The 21,623-nt window shown below is 46.3% G+C and overlaps 1 protein-coding gene across 1 annotated transcript in view; it reads left to right on the forward strand.

Annotated features, from left to right (window-relative positions):
• grid2 (glutamate receptor, ionotropic, delta 2) overlaps positions 1–21,623 on the forward strand; it is a 467,741-nt gene that overhangs the window by 333,161 nt on the left and 112,957 nt on the right. Inside the window, exon 13 of the mRNA XM_070859425.1 lies at positions 19,408–19,574. Within this exon, the coding sequence (XP_070715526.1) occupies positions 19,408–19,574 (167 nt within the window). The remainder of the gene's footprint in view (positions 1–19,407; positions 19,575–21,623) is intronic.

The following is a 21,623-nucleotide window of genomic DNA, read 5'->3' on the forward strand; positions in this document are numbered from 1 at the left end:
TGGCCAATATTTATCCCTCAATCAACATAACAAAGAAACAGATTATCTGGTCATAATCACGTTGCTGTTTGTGGGAGCTTGCTCCAGGATATACGACAGGTAATTATAGCAACAACTTACATTTGTTTTAATTGCCGGTTTTAGTGTCCCCCTTCCCTTTTATAGGGGGCACTTGTATATATTCATGTTTTAACTGCCCCAAAAAAACAACAAAAAAAAACACAAAAAAAAAGACAAAAAAAAACACAAAAAAAGGGCATTGATAAGTGGTTGGAGTGTCCACCAGATTAGGGGGCACTTGATTTAATTAATTATGTTTTTCTACAAAAGAGTTGTAGAGCTGTTGCATTGTGAGTGGCTTAGCCAGTCGTGTGATGTTCACAAGACTCAATAAAACCCCAGCCAGTTGGGTCTAGCTCATCCACGATGCAGTTGTGAGCCGAGTGGATGAACTGGTAATGTGCAGTGTGATTGTTAAACCTCTGTTAATAAACCAACTAGTTCTTAATAGCAATGTGTTGCTATGAATTCTTAAGCAAGGAACCCATGAAGCAAATACATTACAAGTATATTTAAGATAGAGATTGATAGATTTTTGGACTCTAGAGGAATCTGGGGATAGGGCAGGAAAGTGGAGTTGAGGTAGAAAATCAGCCATGAATGGCGGAGCAGGCTCGAGGGGTCTTATGGCTTATTGCTGCTCCTGTTTCCCCTGTTCTTATTATATGTTATCACTATGTTCTTGTGGACTATGATGAAGACAGTGATAATATATAAAAATAATTTAAATTAACCTGATGGGATCTCGAAGGGTGGGTGGCGAGAAGGCCCATCGAGCATCAATATTGTGGGGTGGGAGTCTGACGGAAACAGAACCCACCGCAATTTGTGCCGCCGAGAACCTGCCGTTGCCATTCCATCACCAAGGATACACCAAAAGACGGCAACTGAATTCGGGGGCCCTAAAAAATAAACTAGAAAAGAAAGACATGCATTTATATAGTGCCTTTCACAACCACCGGACGTCTCAAAGTGCTTTGCAGCCAATTAAGTACTTTTGGAGTGCAGTCACTGTTGTAATGTGGGAAACGCGGCAGCCAATTTGCGCACAGCAAGCTCCCACAAACAGCAATGTGATAATGACCAGATGTTTTCTTGATGTCGATTGAGGGATAAACATTGGTCAGAACACCGGGGATAACTCCCCTGCTCTTCTTCAAAATAGTGCTATGGGATCCTTTACTTCCACCTGAGAGAGCAGACGGGGCCTCGGTTTAATGTCTCATCCAAAAGACAGTGCAGCACTCCCCTGGAGTGTCAGCTTAGATTTTTGTGCTCAAGTTCCTGGAGTGGGGCTTAAACCCACAACCTTATGACCCAGAGGTGAGTGTGCTGCCCACTGAGCCACAACCTGTTGCTTTCTAAGAAGTATGGATTTTGCTGTGACCAAGGCATTTAGTTTACTCTGTTGCTAAATCTGCGCAGTGGATGTCTGGGTGTATGCACAACCTGCTCATTTAAGCCTGTCAATACAGATCATCAGATCTCACACGGCTGAAGAGTAGACAAGTGGAAACTAAACCCATAGTTCGGGAAGAATCGTTAGTGATATAAACAAACAGTAATAAAACAGTGCTAATTAGATCATTTGTGGACTTCTCCACCACTGAGCTCCATAAGTAATATCCTGATTTTGTAAATGAGAACTGATGGGGGAGTCTAGAACTAGAGGGCATGATCTTAGAATAAAGGGCTGTCCATTTAAAACAGAGATGAGGAGAAATTTCTTCTCTCAGAGGGTTGTAAATCTGTGGAATTCACTGGCTCAGAGAGCTGTGGAAGCTGGGACATTGAATAAATTTAAGACAGAAATAGACAGTTTCTTAAACGATAAGGGGATAAGGGGTTATGGGGAGCGGGTGGGGAAGTGGAGCTGACTCCATGATCGGATCATGATCTTAATGAATGGCGGAGCAGGCTCGAGGGGCCGTATGGCCTACTCCTGTTCCTATTTCTTATGTTCTTATTAACAAGGTGTTGGGATTTCCCACAGCTTGATAGAAACATAGAAACATAGAAAATAGGTGCAGGAGTAGGCCATTCAGCCCTTCGAGCCTGCGCCACCATTCAATATAATCATGGATGATCATGCAACTTCAGTACCCCATTCCTGCTTTCTCTCCATATGCTTTGATCCCTTTAGCAGTAAGGGTCACATCTAACTTCCTTTTGAATATATCTAATGAACTGGCCTCAACAACTTTCTGCGGTAGAGAATTCCACAGGTTCACAATTCTCTGAGTAAAGGAGTTTCGCCTCATCTCAGTCCTAAATGGCTTACCCCTTACCTTTAGACTGTGACCCCTTTGAATAATGTGTGAACTGCAAGGGATGTGATGGATGCAATGCTGATTGCCTGAAGATTTTATACGCCATTGTATGAGATACAATAACGCATGAAAAAATTTCACAGCTGATAAAATTCCATGTTTGTCAGATCAACACTTGTAAACATGGAAATTGCTAAAATAATTAATCGTGATGCATTTTCAAGCATGCATAATTGTGTCGGATGTAATCAGTAAAGTTTTACAGTGTAGAAAGCACTGTCAACCATTCCCATTTCACAGCAAATGATTCAGCAATAATTCAGTGACATTCCGTTAAATTCCAGAAGCTTTGTCTCTTAACTAAAGTAGACAGGAAGCCATGTTTCCATCTGGGCCTTTCCCAGCATGCATTGTGGTGAACCACAATCACAGAAATGTTGAGTTGGCATCAACAATAAATCAATTGTTGTAAATAATTACTGGGGTACGAGAGACTTTATCTTCTCCGTTAACCTATTTGTTCTACAGGAGAACATAAGAACATAAGAATTAGGAGCAGGAGTAGGCCATACGGTCCCCTCGAGCTTGCTCCGCCATTTAATAAGATCATGGCTGATCTTCGACCTCAACTCCATTTTCCCGACCCATCCCTTCGTGTCCAAAAATCTATCGCTCTCAGCCTTGAATATACTCAACCACTGAGCATCCACAGCCCTCTGGGGCAGAGAATTCTAAAGATTCACAACTCTCTGAGTTGAGAAATTTCTCCTCATCTCAGTCCGAAATGTCCGACCCCTTATCCTGAGACTGTGACCCCTGATTCTACACTCTCCAGCTCTCAGCATCTACCCTGTCAAGCCCTGTAAGAATGTTACATGTTTCAATGAGATCATCTCTCATTCTTCTAAACTCCAGAGGATGTCGGCCCTTCTGTTCAGGGTTGATCCCGCCCAAAGAAAGTTGAATGACTTTGGGTGGTGATTAACCTTTAGTCACCCAGTCTGGTTTTCTCAGGTTGTCATGCGAGCCAGTGGCCAATGGCAAATCTGGCTGTCTCCATAGTTAGAACAGCCCATTCACCTGGAAGTGCAACGTGTAAGGGTCAGCCAGGCTGAGGATTAATCCGAACTCTTAAATCTGATCTGATTCTTATCTGGTCTGTTCTCCATGTGCAGGAAGCTGGTGGCTGATTCAGTTAAAAACAAAATACTGTAAAAGGGATGATTAAATGTTGTTTGATACAGTGTTCTAAACTGTTCAATTAAGCGGGCAAGAAGTTATTAGTAGTGGGAAACAAGTCTTTTTGGTAGGGCTCTTTTAGGAAAACAAAAGATTTATTTCAGCTATAAACATCAATGCAGCTTAAAAGTTGATTTTAAATTATATGGATGGCTCAATCTCCTTTGACATTAGCAGCAGCGTGACAAAGAGGCTTCGGGAAGAAATTCCAGAGCTTAGGGCCCAGGCAGCTGAAGGAGGATGTTTCCCCTGGCTGGGGAGTCTAGGACCAGGGGTCTCAGTCTCAGGATAAGGGGTCGGCCATTTAGGACTGAGATGAGGAGAAACTTCTTCACTCACGGGGTTGTGAATCTTTGGAATTCTCTACCCCAGATGACTGTGGAAGCTCAGTGTTTGAGCATATTTGTAATATAGCTTCACCTAGTGGACTACTGTGGTAATGCAACTGCTGGTGTACAATCATGAAAGAGTCATGTGACCAGGTCACCTGAAAAGTTTTCTGTGGAACCATCTCGTAGTCTGTGTGCTTATGATGTCGTAAAGAAGATATCACAACAGAGATTGATAGATTTTTGGATATTAAGGGAATCAAGGGATATGGGGACAGTGCAGGAAAGTGGAATTGAGGTCGAAGATCAGCCATGATCTCATTGAATGGCGGAGCAGGCTCGAGGGGCCGAATGGCCGACTTCTGCTCCTATTTCTTATGTTCTTATGTTCTTGATACCTTTCTGAGCTATATTGACCAGGCCCAATGCTCAGAAGTGCACTTAGCAATTGAGTCACTGGGAGGTACTCACAGTCACTTCTTTAGATAGGAAAATAGAGTGATGGCACGTACAAGAGGCAAGCAAAATCAGTCTTTGGTTGTATGTGTATGTGTGTGTTTGAGGAGTATTGCCTTTTCCAGAGTTGTAAGTGATGAGTATAGCTTGACATCTTCCATTCATACCACCACACAACTGAAGGCTATACTGGAGCAGCATGGACAGCATATGAAAGAAAGAACTTGCATTTATATAGCGCCTTTCATGACTTCAGGATGTCCCAAAGCTTTTTACAGCTAACAAAATACTTTTGAAGTGAAGTCACTGTTGTAATGTGGGAAATGCGGCAGCCCATTTGCGCACAGCAAGCTCCCACAAACAGCGCTGTGATAGTGACCAGGTAATCTGTTTTAGTGGTGTTGATTGAGGGATAAATATTGGCCCAGGACACTGCAGAGAACTCCCCTGCTCTACTTTGAATAGTGCCATCAGTTCTTATACCTCCAGCTGAGAAAGCAGACGGGACACTGCCTTTAGCCTTGCTTAGTATCTGGACCCTTCTCCAACCCCAGCAGCTATTTCTTCTTCTGTTAATCCAGCGGCCATTCATAAATTACACCCGCACCAAGAGCAAGTTTTTTTTAATAAGCTAAAGGAGTGACCTTGCTCACAGATTCGCTTAAGTGCCTCTTGCAGCAACCCGTCAAAGCATTTCCGATCTTCCATAACAACAACAACTTCTTGTATTTATATAGCGCCTTTAACGTAGTGAAACATCCCAAGGCGCTTCACAGGAGTGTTATGAGATAGAAATTTGATACCGAGCCGCTTAAATAGAAATTAGCGCAGGTGACCAAAGTTTTAAGGAGCGTCCTGAAGGAAGAAAGAGAGGTAGAGAGGCAGAGAGGTTTAGGCAGTGAGTTCCAGAGCTTGGGGCCCAGGCAACAGAAGGCACGGCCACCGATGGTGGAGTGATTATAATCAGGGATGCTCAAGAGGGCAGAATTAGAAGAGCGCAAACATCTTGGGGTGGGTAGGGGGGAGGGGGAGGGGGGTGGCTGGAGGAGATTACAGCGATTGGGAGGGATTTGAAAATAAGAATGAGAATTTTGAAATCGAGGCATTGCTTAACCGAAAGATAATGTAGGTCAGCGAGCACAGGGGTGATGGGTGAGCCTGCGTTATCTCCAGGCCGGGTCCAAGACCACCCCAACCTCTGTCGCCGAGCTACAGTATGCAGATGACGCCTGCATCTGCGCACATGCAGAGGCTGAACTCCAGGACGTAGTCGACATATTTACTGAGGCATACGAAAGCATGGGCCTTACGCTAAACATCCGTAAGACAAAGGTCCTCCACCAGCCTGTGCTCGCCGCACAGCACTGCCCCCCATTCATCAAGATCCGCGGCGCGGCCCGAGACATCGTGGACCACTTCCCATATCTCAGGAGCCTCCTATCAACCAGAGCAGGCATCGACGATGAGATCCAACACCGCCTCCAGTGCGCCAGTGCAGCCTTCGGCCGCCTGAGGAAAAGAGTGTTTGAAGACCAGGCCCTCAAAACTGCCACCAAGCTCATGGTCTACAGGGCCGTAGTAATACCTGCCCTCCTGTATGGCTCAGAGACATGGACCACGTACAGCAGACACCTCAAGTTGCTGGAGAAATATCACCAACGATGTCTCCGCAAGATCCTACAAATCCCCTGGGAGGGCAGCCGCACCAACATCCGCGTCCTCGTCCAGGCTAACATCCCCAGTATTGAAGCACTGACCACACTCGAGCAGCTCCACTGGGCAGGCCACATAGTTGGCATGCCAGACTCGAGACTCCCAAAGCAAGCGCTCTACTCAGAGCTCCATCATGGCAAATGAGCCAAAGGTGGGCAGCGGAAACAGTACAAGGACACCCTCAAAGCCTCCCTGATAAAGTGCGACATCCCCACTGACACCTGGGAGTCCCTGGCCCAAGACCGCCCTAAGTGGAGGAAGTGCATCCGAGAGGGCACTGAGCACCTCGAGTCTCATCGCCGAGAGCATGCAGATATTAAGCGCAGGTAGCGGAAAGAGCGTGCGGCAAACCAGTCCCACCCACCCTTTACCTCAACGACTATCTGTCCCATCCGTGACAGGGTCTGTGGCTCTCGTATTGGACTGTTCAGCCACCAAAAAACTCACTTCAGGAGTGGAAGCAAGTCTTCCACGATTCCGAGGGACTGCCTATGATGATGATGATAATGATGGGTGAGCGGAACGTGGTGCGAGTTAGGACACGGGCAGCCGGGTTTTGGATGACCTCTAGTTTATATAGGGTAGAATGTGGGAGGCCAGTCAGGAGTGCGTTGGAATAGTAAAGTGAATAAGTGAAGCCATCGAATCACATTCAGAGAGTGAGACAGTGACAGGCCTATATTGGAGCTTGTTTTTGCTCAGTCCTTCCATTTTCAAACATCATTCCCTTCATATCATTTCCAGTCACATCTGAAGATTGGAAGATCCCTTTAACCTGGATCCAACTTCACAACTCAAACACCTCGTAGGATTTATCTCTTCAAATGCTCAACTGACAATATTATTAAGGCCTGTTTTTGCGTTAAAAGTCGATGCACAAAGGGATTGGTATTCAAAGGGTTACATGTTGCTGATGGACACAATGGGCTGAATGGTCTCCTTCTATGCCGTAATGACTCTGAAGAAACAAAATCGGGATTGTTGGCGGCACTCTCGCCCACGAGTCTGAAGGTAGTAAGTTCATATCCCACGGAGGCAGCGCTGCACTGTCAGTGATGGGCTGTCAGGCGAATTGTAACAAGAGTGCCTTGCTCACATGGCCTTAAATTATCCTACAGCATCATTTGAAGAAAGTATGGGTGGCGTCCTGCCTAATGTTGCTCCATCAGTCAACAAGCAGATTGTCTGCTTGTTAGTTCATTGACCATTTTGTGCCACACAGAGAACTGAACTGTGCTGTCTTCATTTGTACAATCCATCGACATAGAGAGCAAGAAAAGACAATCTTGCCTTCAATGTAGCAAACCCTGAATATCCCAAAGCCACTGAACAGCTTACATTATTATTTGAGAAACCGAGTACTGGTCCTGCCACATTTATTAAAGGTTCTGAATCCACACGGGGGCAGTGTAAGAAAGGGGAAAGGTGGGTGGAATGATGAGGTTGGCTTTGCAAATCATTGAAATACATTGGAAACCCTCACATCTCCTGTCTCCATAAGATGGAGAAATAAATAGAAAATATTAAAAACATTTTTTAAAGTAGACTTTTGGTGGCTAATTTACATTTTGGGAATTCCATAGTTCACTCAATAACCAGACTGTTTGCTCAATAACCAAACTGTTCACTCAATAACCAAACTGTTCACTTAATAACCAGACTGTCTGCTCAATAATCAGGCTGTTCGCTCAATAATCAGACTGTGCACTCAATAACCAGGCTGTTCACTCAATAACCACACTGTTCACTCAATATCCAGGCTGTTGGCTCAATAACCAGACTGTTCACTCAATATCCAGACTGTTCACTCAATATCCAGGCTGTTCACTCAATAACCACACTGTTCACTCAATATCCAGGCTGTTCACTCAATATTCAGGCTGTTTACTCAATATCCAGACTGTTCACTCAATAACCAGACTGTTCACTCAATAACCAGGCTGTTCACTCAATAACCACACTGTTCACTCAATATCCAGGCTGTTCACTCAATATTCAGGCTGTTCACTCAATATTCAGGCTGTTCACTCAATATCCAGACTGTTCACTCAATATCCAGGCTGTTCACTCAATATTCAGGCTGTTCACTCAATATTCAGGCTGTTCACTCAATATCCAGACTGTTCACTCAATATCCAGGCTGTTCACTCAATATTCAGGCTGTTCACTCAATATCCAGACTGTTCACTCAATAACCACACTGTTCACTCAATATCCAGGCTGTTCACTCAATAACCACACTGTTCACTCAATATCCAGGCTGTTCACTCAATATTCAGGCTGTTCACTCAATATCCAGACTGTTCACTCAATAACCAGACTGTTCACTCAATAACCAGGCTGTTCACTCAATAACCACACTGTTCACTCAATATCCAGGCTGTTCACTCAATATCCAGGCTGTTCACTCAATATCCAGGCTGTTCACTCAATATCCAGGCTGTTCACTCAATATCCAGGCTGTTCACTCAATATCCAGACTGTTCACTCAATATCCAGGCTGTTCACTCAATAACCAGACTGTTCACTCAATAAACAGACTGTCTGCTACATGTCAAAACAGCTCGATTCCAAACGTGAGATCCAGAACAATGCACAGCCCCTACGGGTGGATATGAAGTGCACACACGCCCGTAGGGTTCCCCGCAAGTTCCCGTTTAGGCGTGCGAAGCGCATGCACCTAAACCCAGAACTTGCGATCTGTCAAGAATCCTCTTGACAGATCATGTGCACCCGGAAGTAGAGGGCCTCCGCGGGCGGAGAGTCGGGCTATTTGCCCAACGTCTGCCCAGCGAATGCCCGCGAAATTCTTACAACTGATGTAAGCAGGCGTAAGGTCTGCTTTTAGCAGCATAAGACTTTTAAAGGACAGAAAAAAACGTTTTGTTCAACAATACAAATATGTTAACTCCTGTTAAACAAGGTAAGTTTATTTTTAGACCCTTTAAAATAAGTAAATTTATATTATTAAAAATGAAATATTTATTTTAAATAATTAATTAATTTCCATTTTGATTCATTTTAAATATGTGATTTTAAATAAAATAATTTAAGTGTTTGTGTGTTTTAGAGGGTATTCCCATTCATACATCATCATCATAAGCCGTCCCTCGGAATCGAGGAAGACTTGCTTCCACTCTTAGAATGAGTTCTTAGGTGGCTCCAATACGAGAGAAACAGTCCCTGTCACAGGTGGGACAGACAGTTGTTGAGGGAAAGGGTGGGTGGGACTGGTTTGCCGCACGCTCCTTCCACTGCCTGCGCTTGCTTTCTGCATGCTCTCGGCGTCGAGACTCGAGGTGCTCAGCACCCTCCCGGATGCAACATGCTGCGGTGCAGAGGGACCTGGGGGTCCTTGTGCATGAATCCCAAAAAGTTAGTTCGCAGGTGCAGCAGGTAATCAGGAAGGCGAATGGAATGTTGGCCTTCATTGCGAGAGGGATGGAGTACAAAAGCAGGGAGGTCCTGCTGCAACTGTACAGGGTATTGGTGAGGCCGCACCGAGAGTATTGCGTGCAGTTTTGGTCACCTTACTTAAGGAAGGATATACTGGCTTTGAAGGGGGTACAGAGACGATTCACGAGGCTGATTCCGGCGATGAGGGGGTTACCTTATGATGATAGATTGAGTAGACTGGGTCTTTACTCGTTGGAGTTCAGAAGGATGAGGGGTGATCTTATAGAAACATTTAAAATAATGAAAGGGATAGATAAGATAGAGGCAGAGAGGTTGTTTCCACTGGTCGGGGAGACTAGAACTAGGGGGCACAGCCTCAAAATACGGGGGTGCCAATTTAAAACCGAGTTGAGAAGGAATTTCTTCTCCCAGAGGGTTGTGAATCTGTGGAATTCTCTGCCCAAGGAAGCAGTTGAGGCTAGCTCATTGAATGTATTCAAGTCACAGATAGATAGATTTTTAATCAATAAGGGAATTAAGGGTTACGGGGAGAGGGCGGGTAAGTGGAGCTGAGTCCACGGCCAGATCAGCCATGATCTTGTTGAATTGCGGAGCAGGCTCGAGGGACTAGATGGCCTACTCCTGTTCTTAATTCTTATGTTCTTATGCTCACCCTCCATTACTTAGGGCGGTCTTTGGCCAGGGATTCCCAGGTGTCAGTGGGGAAGTTATATTTTATCAGGGAGGCTTTGAGGGTGTCCTTGTAACGTTTCCTCTGCCACCTGGGGCTCGCCTGCCATGCAGGAGTTCCGAGTAGAGCGCTTGCTTTGGGAGTCTTGTTTCAGGCATGCCATTAATTTAAGATGTGACTGAACAGACTAATGGAGATGTTACGAGGGTTTTTTGCTGAGATTAACTTAGCTCTGGTCTTTCAAACAATCAGGATCGAGTGCAAACCAATATGGTGGGTATATTGGGGCTGAAATTGCCCTAACAGGGAGCACCTAACGTTTTTTAGGTGCTCCGTCCACCCCAATGCATGGGGCAGACAAATTCTGCGATTTTCAGCTCTTTGGCTTATGTTTGCGGTCAGAGCGGCGTTGGTGTCGGGAGAGGGGCGGAAGTGCGGTCGGTTGGAGTGGCCACCACTGGCGGAGCGGAAGTTAAAGGGGAGGTCCGCTGCGAACTCTGCAGCCACTTCAGTGGCAAACACCGGACTACCAGGGAGGGTTCCGGCCGGGCCAGCGGCCTGGCGCCCAAGAGGGGTTGCCAGGCTGCCTGTTGCCGGATCCACGTCCATAATTCTCGGCCCGGCCTGGCAGTCGGCCGACAATAAAAAATAAAATGGGAGTCGCCGGCAGCGCCACCTCCCCTTGAAGGGGCAATTTCCCACGGGGCAGTTTCGGAAAGGGGGTCGCCGACGGTTGGTGAGGGGTCGGCGCGTGCACAACGCGGAGGGAAAACGGGCAGGGTGGTCCCCTACGCTGCTCCAAAACTAAAGGATGGCATTATACAAAATGGCAGCCCCTCCACGGTGACTCGGTGACCGGTCCACACCGACCCATGGCCGCCACTTTCAGGCAGCCACGGGCCTTATAGAAAGGGGCTCTTTAGGCGCTAAGATGGCAGTATCCAAGTGCCTCAGCTGGAGAAGTGTTCCCGCCCCGCGATGGGCCTTTACCGCCCCAAGTTGATTGTGCAATGCTTCCCTTAGTGCTTCACTCTCCTCTTGGGATGAAACAACTAAATTATCCCACTTTGAGGCAGTGGACACCACTCGGTGCTAAAGGTAGCGGCCCGTCTCCACCTCAAAGCGGGCGATACTGAATTTCTCACCCTTCGGGTTTTCATTTTGGAGTTAAAATGGTGTCAGAGTCCTAATTGCATCACAAGACCCCAATGCTTGAGACCTCCCCAACCAGTTCCATACACTATGTTTAAAATGGCGGCGGGTGAGAGCATTGTTGAGAACTGGAGACCGTGTTGATTTGCTGACGATGTTTTGCTCCTGGATGCTTTTAAGAAAGGAAGACTTGCATTTATACGGCAGCTTTCACAACCTCAGCGTCCCAAAGGGCATTGCAGCCAATGAAGTACCTTTCATGTGGGGAAGTCCAGAACCAGGGGTCACAGTCTAAGGATAAGGGTTAAGCCATTTAGGACCGGGATGAGGAGAAACTTCTTCACCCAGAGAGTGGTGAACCTGTGGAATTCTCTACCACAGGAAGTTGTTGAGGCCAATTCACTAAATATATTCAAAAAGGAGTTCGATGTAGTCCTTACTACTAGGGGGATGGCGAGAAAGCAGGAATGGGGTATTGAAGTTGCATGTTCAGCCATGAACTCATTGAATGGCGGTGTAGGCTCGAAGGGCCGAATGGCCTAATCCTGCACCTATTTTCTATGATTCTATGTTTCAAAGTGTAGTCACTGTTGTAATGTGGGTAACACAGCAGCCAATTTGCACACAGCAAGCTCCCACAAACAGCAATGTGATACATAACCCAATTTAGTGATGTGGGTTGGGGGGAAACTGGGGAGACCTCTCCTGCTCTTCTTCAAATAGTGCCGTGGGATCTTTTCCATTCACCCAAGAGGGCACACAAGGCCTTGGTTTAACATCTCATCTGAAAGACAGCACCTCCAACAGTGCAGCACTCCCTCAGTATTGCACTGGGAGTGTCAGCATAGATTATACGCTCAAGTCGCTGGAGTGGGGTTTGAACCCGCAACCTTCTGACTTCGGGTGATTGTGGGCGATTGTGCTACCCACTGAGCCACGGCTGACGGCTTGACGCCACAGGCAGGCTGCTTTCTCAAGTGGATCAGCATGACTACTGAGCGGTTTTAACTCCTGCACCTCATTTCAGGATCGATTCCCGATATGATTGGGCAGCGCGCCCACTCGATGGGGCAATATCAAATTGACTGCATGTTACGCACCTCACTGAATTTGCCCTTGCATTGACTTCAGCGGTGAGGAAAGCTGGAGAAGGGTGTACAATGTGCGACTAATTTTCTATCGTCCATTAATTACCTCCACCCAAAGTCAAAATTACCCCCATCGTGCGGGCCTTCTGAGGCCGATGTTGGTTTTGGGTTCAAAGAGTAAGTTCACCGTCAATACTTGGATACAACTACTTATGCAGAGACATAGGGATGGAAATTCGGTCACGCCTCTGTTGCGGCGTTAACCCGGGCGGGGCGGTAAATTTTGCGGCGGGAAATGGTTTGTGTCTTCAGCCGCAAAATTCACCAGCTGGGCCCTGAGTGTGGGGCGGGTGCTAAGGGAGGCATTACACACCTCTCTCAGGGCGCTGGACCGGCTGAGCAACTGGAAATCCCAAGCTAAACAGCCGGCCTCGGAACGCCCGAAGAGAGGCTTCCCTGGGGAAAAAAAAATCTGCAAATAAAATACCAAAAACTTTCCCAATGCTCGACCGTCGCCACATCCACATGAATCACAAAAATAAAAAGCAATCACACTTACCTGAGGTGGACATTCCTTCCCTCACTGTGGCCGCTCCAGCTCGGACCGCCCGCTTTCACAGGCGGTCCCACTTGGGGGCGCTGCAGGGCGCTACGGATCGGGAGAGTTTCAAATTTCGAGCCGGTGTCGCAACCAGGGGGTGTTGCACACCGGCTCACCTCTCCCGGGCGGTACTGCTCCACAGCCCCACAAACATGGCACCGAATGTCCCGGCGGGGTGCTGGAAGCTAGCCGCCCGACCCGGAAATGTTCTCCGCCGCCATCACCACTGATCCGGGGGTCGAAAGCAGAGGCAGCGATGAACCAAAAATCCAGGGCTATAATATCTGAGAATACACTATTCCACAATGACGCTGCCACTTTAAGGATACATTGCCGCTCATTTTTCAAGTATCATTCTTAATGTGCTAAAAAAAAAGTTGGAACTTAAGAAAATATTTTTGCAGCATAAGTAATTCACTTCGGCACCAAGACGCACATTCATCCAATACCTTTGCAAAGCGAGCCACATGACTCTCAATCAACTGCTGTGAGGGGGATATTTTGCGAACAATTAATGTTCTGATTTTATACGCTCTAACTGCAGGTGTACTGAAGCGTGAGATCCTGACAGTGGGTAATGCGCCACTTTATGGCTTTGCCTGCTGCTGAATCTGCTTAGTCAGGGAATTTCAGTGGTTGGCCTTACCCTCTTTGCATTTGAGCATTACTCTAAATGGCATGCAATTAGGCGACTTGGGAATGAGCAGCGGAGTAAAGTGGTGGTGCCTTGCAGGGAGAACGGCATCTCCTTTCAAGGGAATCAGTCTTGTTGAAGGATCAAGCACCATCCATCGGGACAACAGAGACAAAGGTAATAATGTGGCAGCTGGATTGCTCAGTGGTCTCGCTGTATTTCAAGGAATGGATAAAAGCAGAGAATAATTCAAGATACGAAGCAAAATTAAATCAGCGGAAGCTATCCCTCAACATGCACACATTTCAATTCTCGTCATCCATTATTTGGCAATCGCAGTCTTGCTGGTTCACATTCAATTCAATGCTGCTGATTCCCAATATCCCTGCGTCCCTTCTCTGAGGCAGTCCCTCGGAGTCGAGGATGACTTGCTTCTGCACCAACGTGAGTTCTAAGGAGGCTGATGAGTCCGTCCGCATTCACTGGAGTTTAGAAGAATGAGAGGGGATCTCATTGAAACGTATAAAATTCTGACTGGGTTGGACAGACTGGATGCGGGGAGGATGTTTCCCCTGGCTGGGAAGTCTAGAACAAGGGGGTCACAGTCTCAGGATACGGGGTAGGAAATTTAGGATCGAGATGAGGAGAAATGTTTTCACTCAGAGGGTGGTGAACCTGTGGAATTCTCTACCACAGAAGGCTGTGGAGGCCAAGTCACTGAATATATTTATGAGGGAGATAGATAGATAGATTTCTAGAAACAAAAGGCATCAAGGGGTATGGGGAAAAAGCGGGAATATGGTGTTGAGATAGAGGATCAGCCATGATCATATTGAATAGCGGTGCAGACTTGAAGGGCCGAATGGCCTGCTACTGCTCCTATTTTCTATGTTTCTATGATGCGGGATCGAGAGTCTCTCTCGACTTCAGCACAAAACTGGGGAAATAAAAAAAATGAAAGACTTGGATTTATATAGCGCCTTTCACGATCACCGGACGTCTCAAAGCGCTTTACAGTCAATGAAGTACTTTTGGAGTGCAGTCACTGTTGTAATGTAGGAAACGTTGCGGCCGATTTGCGCACAGCAAGCTCCCACAAACAGCAATGTGATAATGACAAGATCATCTGTTTTTTTGTTATGTTGATTGAGGGATAAATATCGGCCCCAGGACACCGGGGATAACTCCCCTGCTCTTCTTCAAAATAGTGCTATGGGATTTTTTACGTCCACCTGAGAGAGCAGACGGGGCCTCAGCTTAACGTCTCATCCAAAATATGGCACCTCCAACAGTGCAGCGCTCCCTCAGTACTGCACTGGAAGTGTCATACTAGAGTTATTTTGTGCTCAAGTCCCTTGAGTGGTACCTAAACCCACAACCTTCTGACTCAGAGGCGAGAGTGCTACCCACTGAGCCACAACTGATACTGAGGCCAAAGCCTTCTTGTTTAGCTCCTCACAGAACCCTTGCATCCTAGTCGCCGGTCTTATCTCCATCCCTAACAGCCCGACTGGCTTCAACTTGCGCAGTGACAGCAGTGCAATGGTCAAGTGCTTCGAGAATGAGAAATCCTCATTTTTGCACTACTTGTGTTGAAAAGCTACATGTGCGTCATGTTGTAATGCAACACCAACCTACTAACTGCAGCCCGTTTGACTTGGTCCCTGCTTTCTGGTGAGGTGCTCTGGGACAGGTGGAGCCCTTCATCCCACCAATCTCAACAGTGACGCGCACCACACTTCCGTCTGCCCCTCCCCCAATTTTAGTGATTGTTGCTTCAAATTTGACACCACGCCACATCAGGAGAATTATGGGCAGCTTGGTCAAAGAGGGAGGTTTTAAGGAAAGCCTTAAAGGAGGAGAGAGAGAGAGATAAAGAGGCGGAGTGGTTTAGGGAGGGAATGCCAGAGCTTACAACAACAACAACTTGTATTTATATAGTGCCTTTAACGTAGTAAAACATCCGAAGATGCTTCACAGGAGTTTTATAAGACAAAACAAGAAAATAAATTTGACAGCTTAGAGTGAAGGCACGGTGGCCAATGGTGGGGCGATTAGAATCAGGGATGCGCAAGGGGCCAGAATTGGATAAGCTGATAAACCAAGAGAAATTTCTGTTTCGGACAGCGGGTACATGAGATGTAACAACCATTAAAGTTTTAATGAGGGAATCTTCCCCTTGGTTTGGAAAAAATAGCTTACAGGGAAATTATCTTTGGAGAAGATTTCCTTACATAGTTTGTCACTTTTGCAGGCTGGGCTCAAATTTGCGCAAGTCATGAAAAATGCAAATCGTAAGTTCGTCCCTCTCCTCCAGGTTCTAAAAAGAAAGAAAGACTTGGATTTATATAGCCACCGGTCGTCTCAAAGCACTTTACAGTCAATGGAGTATTTTCACTATTGTAATGTGGGAAACGCGGCAGCCAATTTGTGCACAAGCAAGCTCCCACAAACAGCAATGTGATAATGACCAGATAATCAGGTTTTTTTGTGATGTTGATTGAGGGATAAATATTGGCCCCAGGACACCGGGGATAACTCCCCTGCTCTTCTTCGAAGAAGAGCCATGGGATTTTTTATGTTCACTTGAGAGCGAAGACGGGCGCTCTCTCAGCACTGCATTGATTTTTTTGTGCTCAAATCCTTGGAGTGGGACTTGGACTCTCTTGCTCCCTGTCTCCCCCTCATCCCCTCTCCCCCTCTCCCCTGTCTCCCTCTCTCCCCCTCATCCCCTCTCCCCCTCCCTCTCCCTCTCTCTCTCTCATTCCATTGCTACCAGCGGGTATTGAGACTTTGGAAATTTAAGGGTAAATTGAAGCTTCCAGCTGGGAGTTAAGATGGAAAGGATAATAATTCAACTATTGGCGGGTATGCCTTCAGCTGTCAAGGCCCTGAGCTCTCTACCTCTTTCCTCTTTTAAGATGCTCCTTAAAACTTATCTCTTTGATCAAACTTTTGGTCATATTTCCTGATATCTCCTTCTGTGGCTCAGTGTCAAAATGTTTTTATTGATATCACTCTTGTGAGGCCTTGGGACGTTTTACTGCATTAAATGCGCGATATAAATGTAAATTGTTGGTGTTGGTGGAGTTTTGTTCGTTCATTGTGCTGCAGAAAATGAGTGTGAATTATGATCTGCGTGTTGACACGAGCCAATACAATTTATTGAATCCTTTTGACAGTGGGTGTATGTGTAGTTACTGCTTTGCTTTTGGCCACGCTTCTGACTATAGAATCATAGAACGGTTACAGCACAGAAGGAGGCCATTCGGCCCGTCGAGCCCGTGCCAGCTCTCTGCAAGGGCACTTCAGCTAGTCCCACTCCCCCGCCCTTTTCCCGTAGACCTGCAAATTCTTTTCCTTCAGGTATGTTGTATATGCAGACTATGGATGTACTCCATGTGTCATCACTGTGTGATTGCATAAGATGGAGACTTGTTTACCTGATGTATTATCAATAAGTTTCACACCGTGTACATACATGCTGGCACCACTAGAGGGCGCAACTGGTGGAGACCGGACGTTTCCTGCCCTGGTGGCAGGACCCTGTATAAAAGGTTGCCCACCATGCTTGTACAGCACTCTGGAGTTTGGAATAAAGGACTAAGGTCACTACAGTTTGAGTACAACACCTTGCCCTGTGGAGTCATTCATAAGTACATTATAAACATAACAAGGTACTTAGCCAACTCCCTTTTGAAAGCCATGATCGAATCTGCCTCCACCACCCTTTCAGGCAGCGCATTCCAGATCCTAACCACTCGTTGCGTAAAAATGTTTTTCCTCATGATGCCTTTGGTTCTTCTGCCAATCACCTTAAATCTGTGTCCTCTGGTTCTCGACCCTTCCGCCAATGGGAACAGTTTCTCTCTCTCTACTCTGTCTAGACCCCTCATGATTTTGAACACCTCTATCAAATCTCCTCTCAATCTTCTCTGTTCTAAGGAGAACAACCCCAGCTTCTCCAGTCTATCCACATAACTGGAGTCCCTCATCCCTGGAAATATCTCCTTCTTTGCCTCTGTGAAGCACCTTGAGCAGTTTTTTCTGTGTTATAGACGCGGTATAAATGCAAGTTCTTCATAGAAACATTCAGCACAGAAAGGAGGTAATTCGGCCCTTTGTGCCTGTGGGGGCTCTGTGAAAGAGCTCCCCAATTGGTCCCATTTCCCCCCCCCACCATACGCCACTCCACCCCCTCACCCCCGCCCCTTCACTGCTCTTTTCCCATAGCTCTGCAAATACTTTCTTTTCAAATATTTATCCAATTCGTTTTTGAAAGTTACTATTGAAACTGCTTCCACCATCCTTTCAGTGCAATCCAGTTCAGTACAACTCACTGCGTAAAACAAAGTTTCTCCTCATCTCCCCCCACTCCTTCATTTGCCAGTTACCTTAAATCTGTGTCCTCTGGTTTCTCACCCTCCAGCCACTGGAAACAGTCTCTTTTTGTTTACTCTATCAAAACCCTTCAACATTTTGAACACGTCATTTTGTTATTCTATTGCAGCATCTGTATGAAATGCCATCTCTTGGAATGTGTTCAGTGAGCGGACTTTTAAATGAGAAACTCTCTCAAAACTGACTTGAAACCTACTGTTCATGGGATCAGTAAACTGTAATGGACCGGTCAGTTGGGCAGAAAAGAGGCAAATGGAATTCAATCCGGAGAAGTGTGAGGTACTGCATTTGGGGAGGTCTAACAAGGCAAGGGAATACACAATAAATGGTAGGATACTGAGAAGTGGAGAGGGACCTTGGAGTGCATGTCCACAGATTCCTCAAAGTAGCAGGACAGGTACATAAGGTGTTTAAGAAGGCATACGGGATACTTTCCTTTTGAATAAATTTAAGACCGAAATAGACAGTTTCTTAAACGATAAGGGAACAAGGGGTTATGGGGAGTGGGCGAGGAAGTGGAGCTGAGTCCATGATCGGATCAACCATGATCTTATTGAATGGCGGAGCAGGCTCGAGGGGCCGTATGGCCTCCTCCTGCTCCTATTTCTTATGTTCTTATGTTTATTAGCCGAGGCATAGAATACAAGAGCAGGGGGTTTATGCTTGAAATATATGCAACACAAGTTAGGCCACAGCTAGAGTACTGCGTGCAGTTCCGGTCACCACATTACAGGAAGGATGAGATTGCACTAGAGAGGGTACAGAGGAGATTTACGAGGATGTTGTCGGGACTGGAGAATTTTAGCTATGAGGAAAGATTGGATAGGCTGGGGTTGTTTTCTTTGGAACAGAGGAGGCTTATTGAGGTGCATAGAATTATGAGGGGCCTAGATAGAGTGGATAGGAAGCACCTATTTCCCTTAGCAGAGGGGTCAATAACCAGGGGGCTTAGGTTTAAAGTAATTAGTGGAAGGATTCAAGGGGAGTTAAGGAGAATTTTATCACCCAGAGGGTGGTAGAGGCAGAAATCCTCTTCACTTTAAAAAAGTACCCGGATGTGCACTTAAAGTGCTGTAACCTACATGGCTATGGACCAAGGACTGGAAAGTGGGATTAGGCTGGATAGTTCCTTTTCAGCCGGCGCGGACATGAGGGGCCGAAATGGCCTCCTTCTGTGCCATAAATGTCTATGATTCTATGAAATGATTAAAACGTGGCGATTTGGCAATGGCCCTCATCTGGAATCAAAGCAAACATATCTTCTCCCTTTTCTTTCATTGCTATTTTTCCCCCTAAATGTTCCACCTCCAGGGACACAAAAGGGAGAGCGGATCAAGCTGCCTTGGATTTGACTAAAATCTAATTGTTAACTTACAGGTGAAAGCTGGAAACTATGCCTTTGTTTGGGACTTTGCCGTGTTGGAATACATCGCCCTGAACAGTCCGGACTGCTCCTTATTCACCATCGGCAACACGCTGGCAGACCGAGGGTACGGCATCGCCCTCCAACACGGCAGCCCGTACCGAGACATCTTTTCTCAAAGGTAGGAGCCGACCGATTGAATATAACTTAGCCCATGTGTTTGATCAGAACTGCTGGATCAAGAGGTTTTTTAAAATTCATTCGCGGGATGTGGGCGTCGCTGACAAGGCCGGCATTTATTGTCCATCCCTAATTGCCCTTGCTGGGCCAGTTCAGATAGCAGTCAAGAGTCAACCACATTGCTGTGGGTCTGGAGTCACATATAGGCCAGACCGGGTAAGGACGGCAGATTTCCTTCCCTAAAGGACAGTTGGGTTTTTACGACAATCAATTTTGATAATCAATTTCCGGTAATGTATCAAACAAAATTAACCTTCCTTTCACCATCAGGACAAAGTGTTTTTTTAATCACGCATGATCTTTCCAATGTCAATTTTGCACAAACATATTTCTTGTGTGTTTAGGAAATGGCGGATGCAAAAATTCTTCATTACTTTTTGTTGCCGTTTTGTAAATTTATATTTGTACTATATTTCCCCTCTTTCAAATCTATCGACCTTCACCCAAACTTTTGCGAATGCTGTTCATCAGGTAGGAGTAGAAAAGTTTTGCTGCTCTGCGAGGAATGGAAACCTGAACGGAGTGATTCAAACCGAGACCATGTCAATGGGTGTCCATTGCCATTCCGTAAACTGGAATCTCTTTCGAAGGGCGCCCACAGGAAAGGTGCTGGTTATTCCCAACATGTACCCACAATTTTTATGAAATGGAATCTGTCATCATCATAGGCAGACTGCTGGGCGGGCAGAAGGAGCAGCGTGGCAGCCTGGTCCAGCAGTCTGCGTGGCCCCCCGGCCTGCCAGCACCATCGGAGCAGGCCAGGGAGCAGAAGGAGCAGTGTGATGGCATGGCCTGTACCGAGAGCATGGCAGACTGTTTCACAAGGCCACTGCTACCGTGAGAGGGAATATCAGTGCCTTTTCTTCATCAATTCTAGAGCAGTACACACCAGGCCATCAACGGGATAAGTGTCTTTTGAATTGAGAGACCCCCCCCTGCTGCGTATCCAACTCATCTCGGGCAGCACTGCTGAGTCTGAAAACATAGAAACATAGAAAATAGGTGCAGGAGTAGGCCATTCGACCCTTCGAGCCTGCACCGCCATTCAATGAGTTCATGGCTGAACATACAACTTCAGTACCCCATTCCTGCTTTCTCGCCATACCCCTTGATCCCCCTAGTAGTAAGGACTACATCTAACTCCTTTTTGAATATATTTAGTGAATTGGCCTCAACAACTTTCTGTGGTAGAGAATTCCACAGGTTCACCACACTCTGGGTGAAGAAGTTTCTCCTCATCTCAGTCCTAAATGGCTTACCCCTTATCCTTAGACTGTGACCCCTGGCTCTGGACTTCCCCAACATCGGGAACATTCTTTCTGCATCTAACCTGTCCAATCCCATCAAAATTTTAAATGTTTCTATGAGATCCCCTCTCATTCTTCCGAACTCCAGTGAATACAAGCCCAGTTGATCCAGTCTTTTTTGATATGTCAGTCCCGCCATCCCGGGAATCAGTCTGGTGAACCTTCGCTGCACTCCCTCAGTAGCAAGAATGTCCTTCCTCAAGTTAAGAGATGTCTCCATCCGCAGGAGGAGATTTTTTCCCCCCACTAATTAGCACTCCCAGCACCGAGCTTTGTGTGACGGGAGAAGATAAATCCTTTTGAGGTCGGCACAACCTGCGTGATTTCCCATTGCTGAGTTTTATCTCTTCATCGCAAACCGAGTAAGTCTCATGTTTTGAATCTTGATGGATCATCTCATTCCTTGTGGGATACAAAATAAGATGCCGGAGCCAAAAGTTCAGGTCCACAGATAGTTTGAACTGAATTGAACTTGCATTTCTATAGCGCCTTTTTCACGACCTCAGTACATCCCAAAGCGTTTTGCAGCCAATTAATGCAACAACAACTACTTTTATTTATATGGCGCCTTTAACGTAGTAAACCATCCCAAGGCGCTTCATAGCAGTGTTATAAGATCATCATCATCATAGGCAGTCCCTCAAAATGAGGATGACGTGCTTCCACGCCAAAAAAGGATGAGT

This window comes from Pristiophorus japonicus, chromosome 2 (genome assembly GCF_044704955.1).
Source record: "Pristiophorus japonicus isolate sPriJap1 chromosome 2, sPriJap1.hap1, whole genome shotgun sequence".
NCBI lineage: Eukaryota > Metazoa > Chordata > Chondrichthyes > Pristiophoridae > Pristiophorus > Pristiophorus japonicus.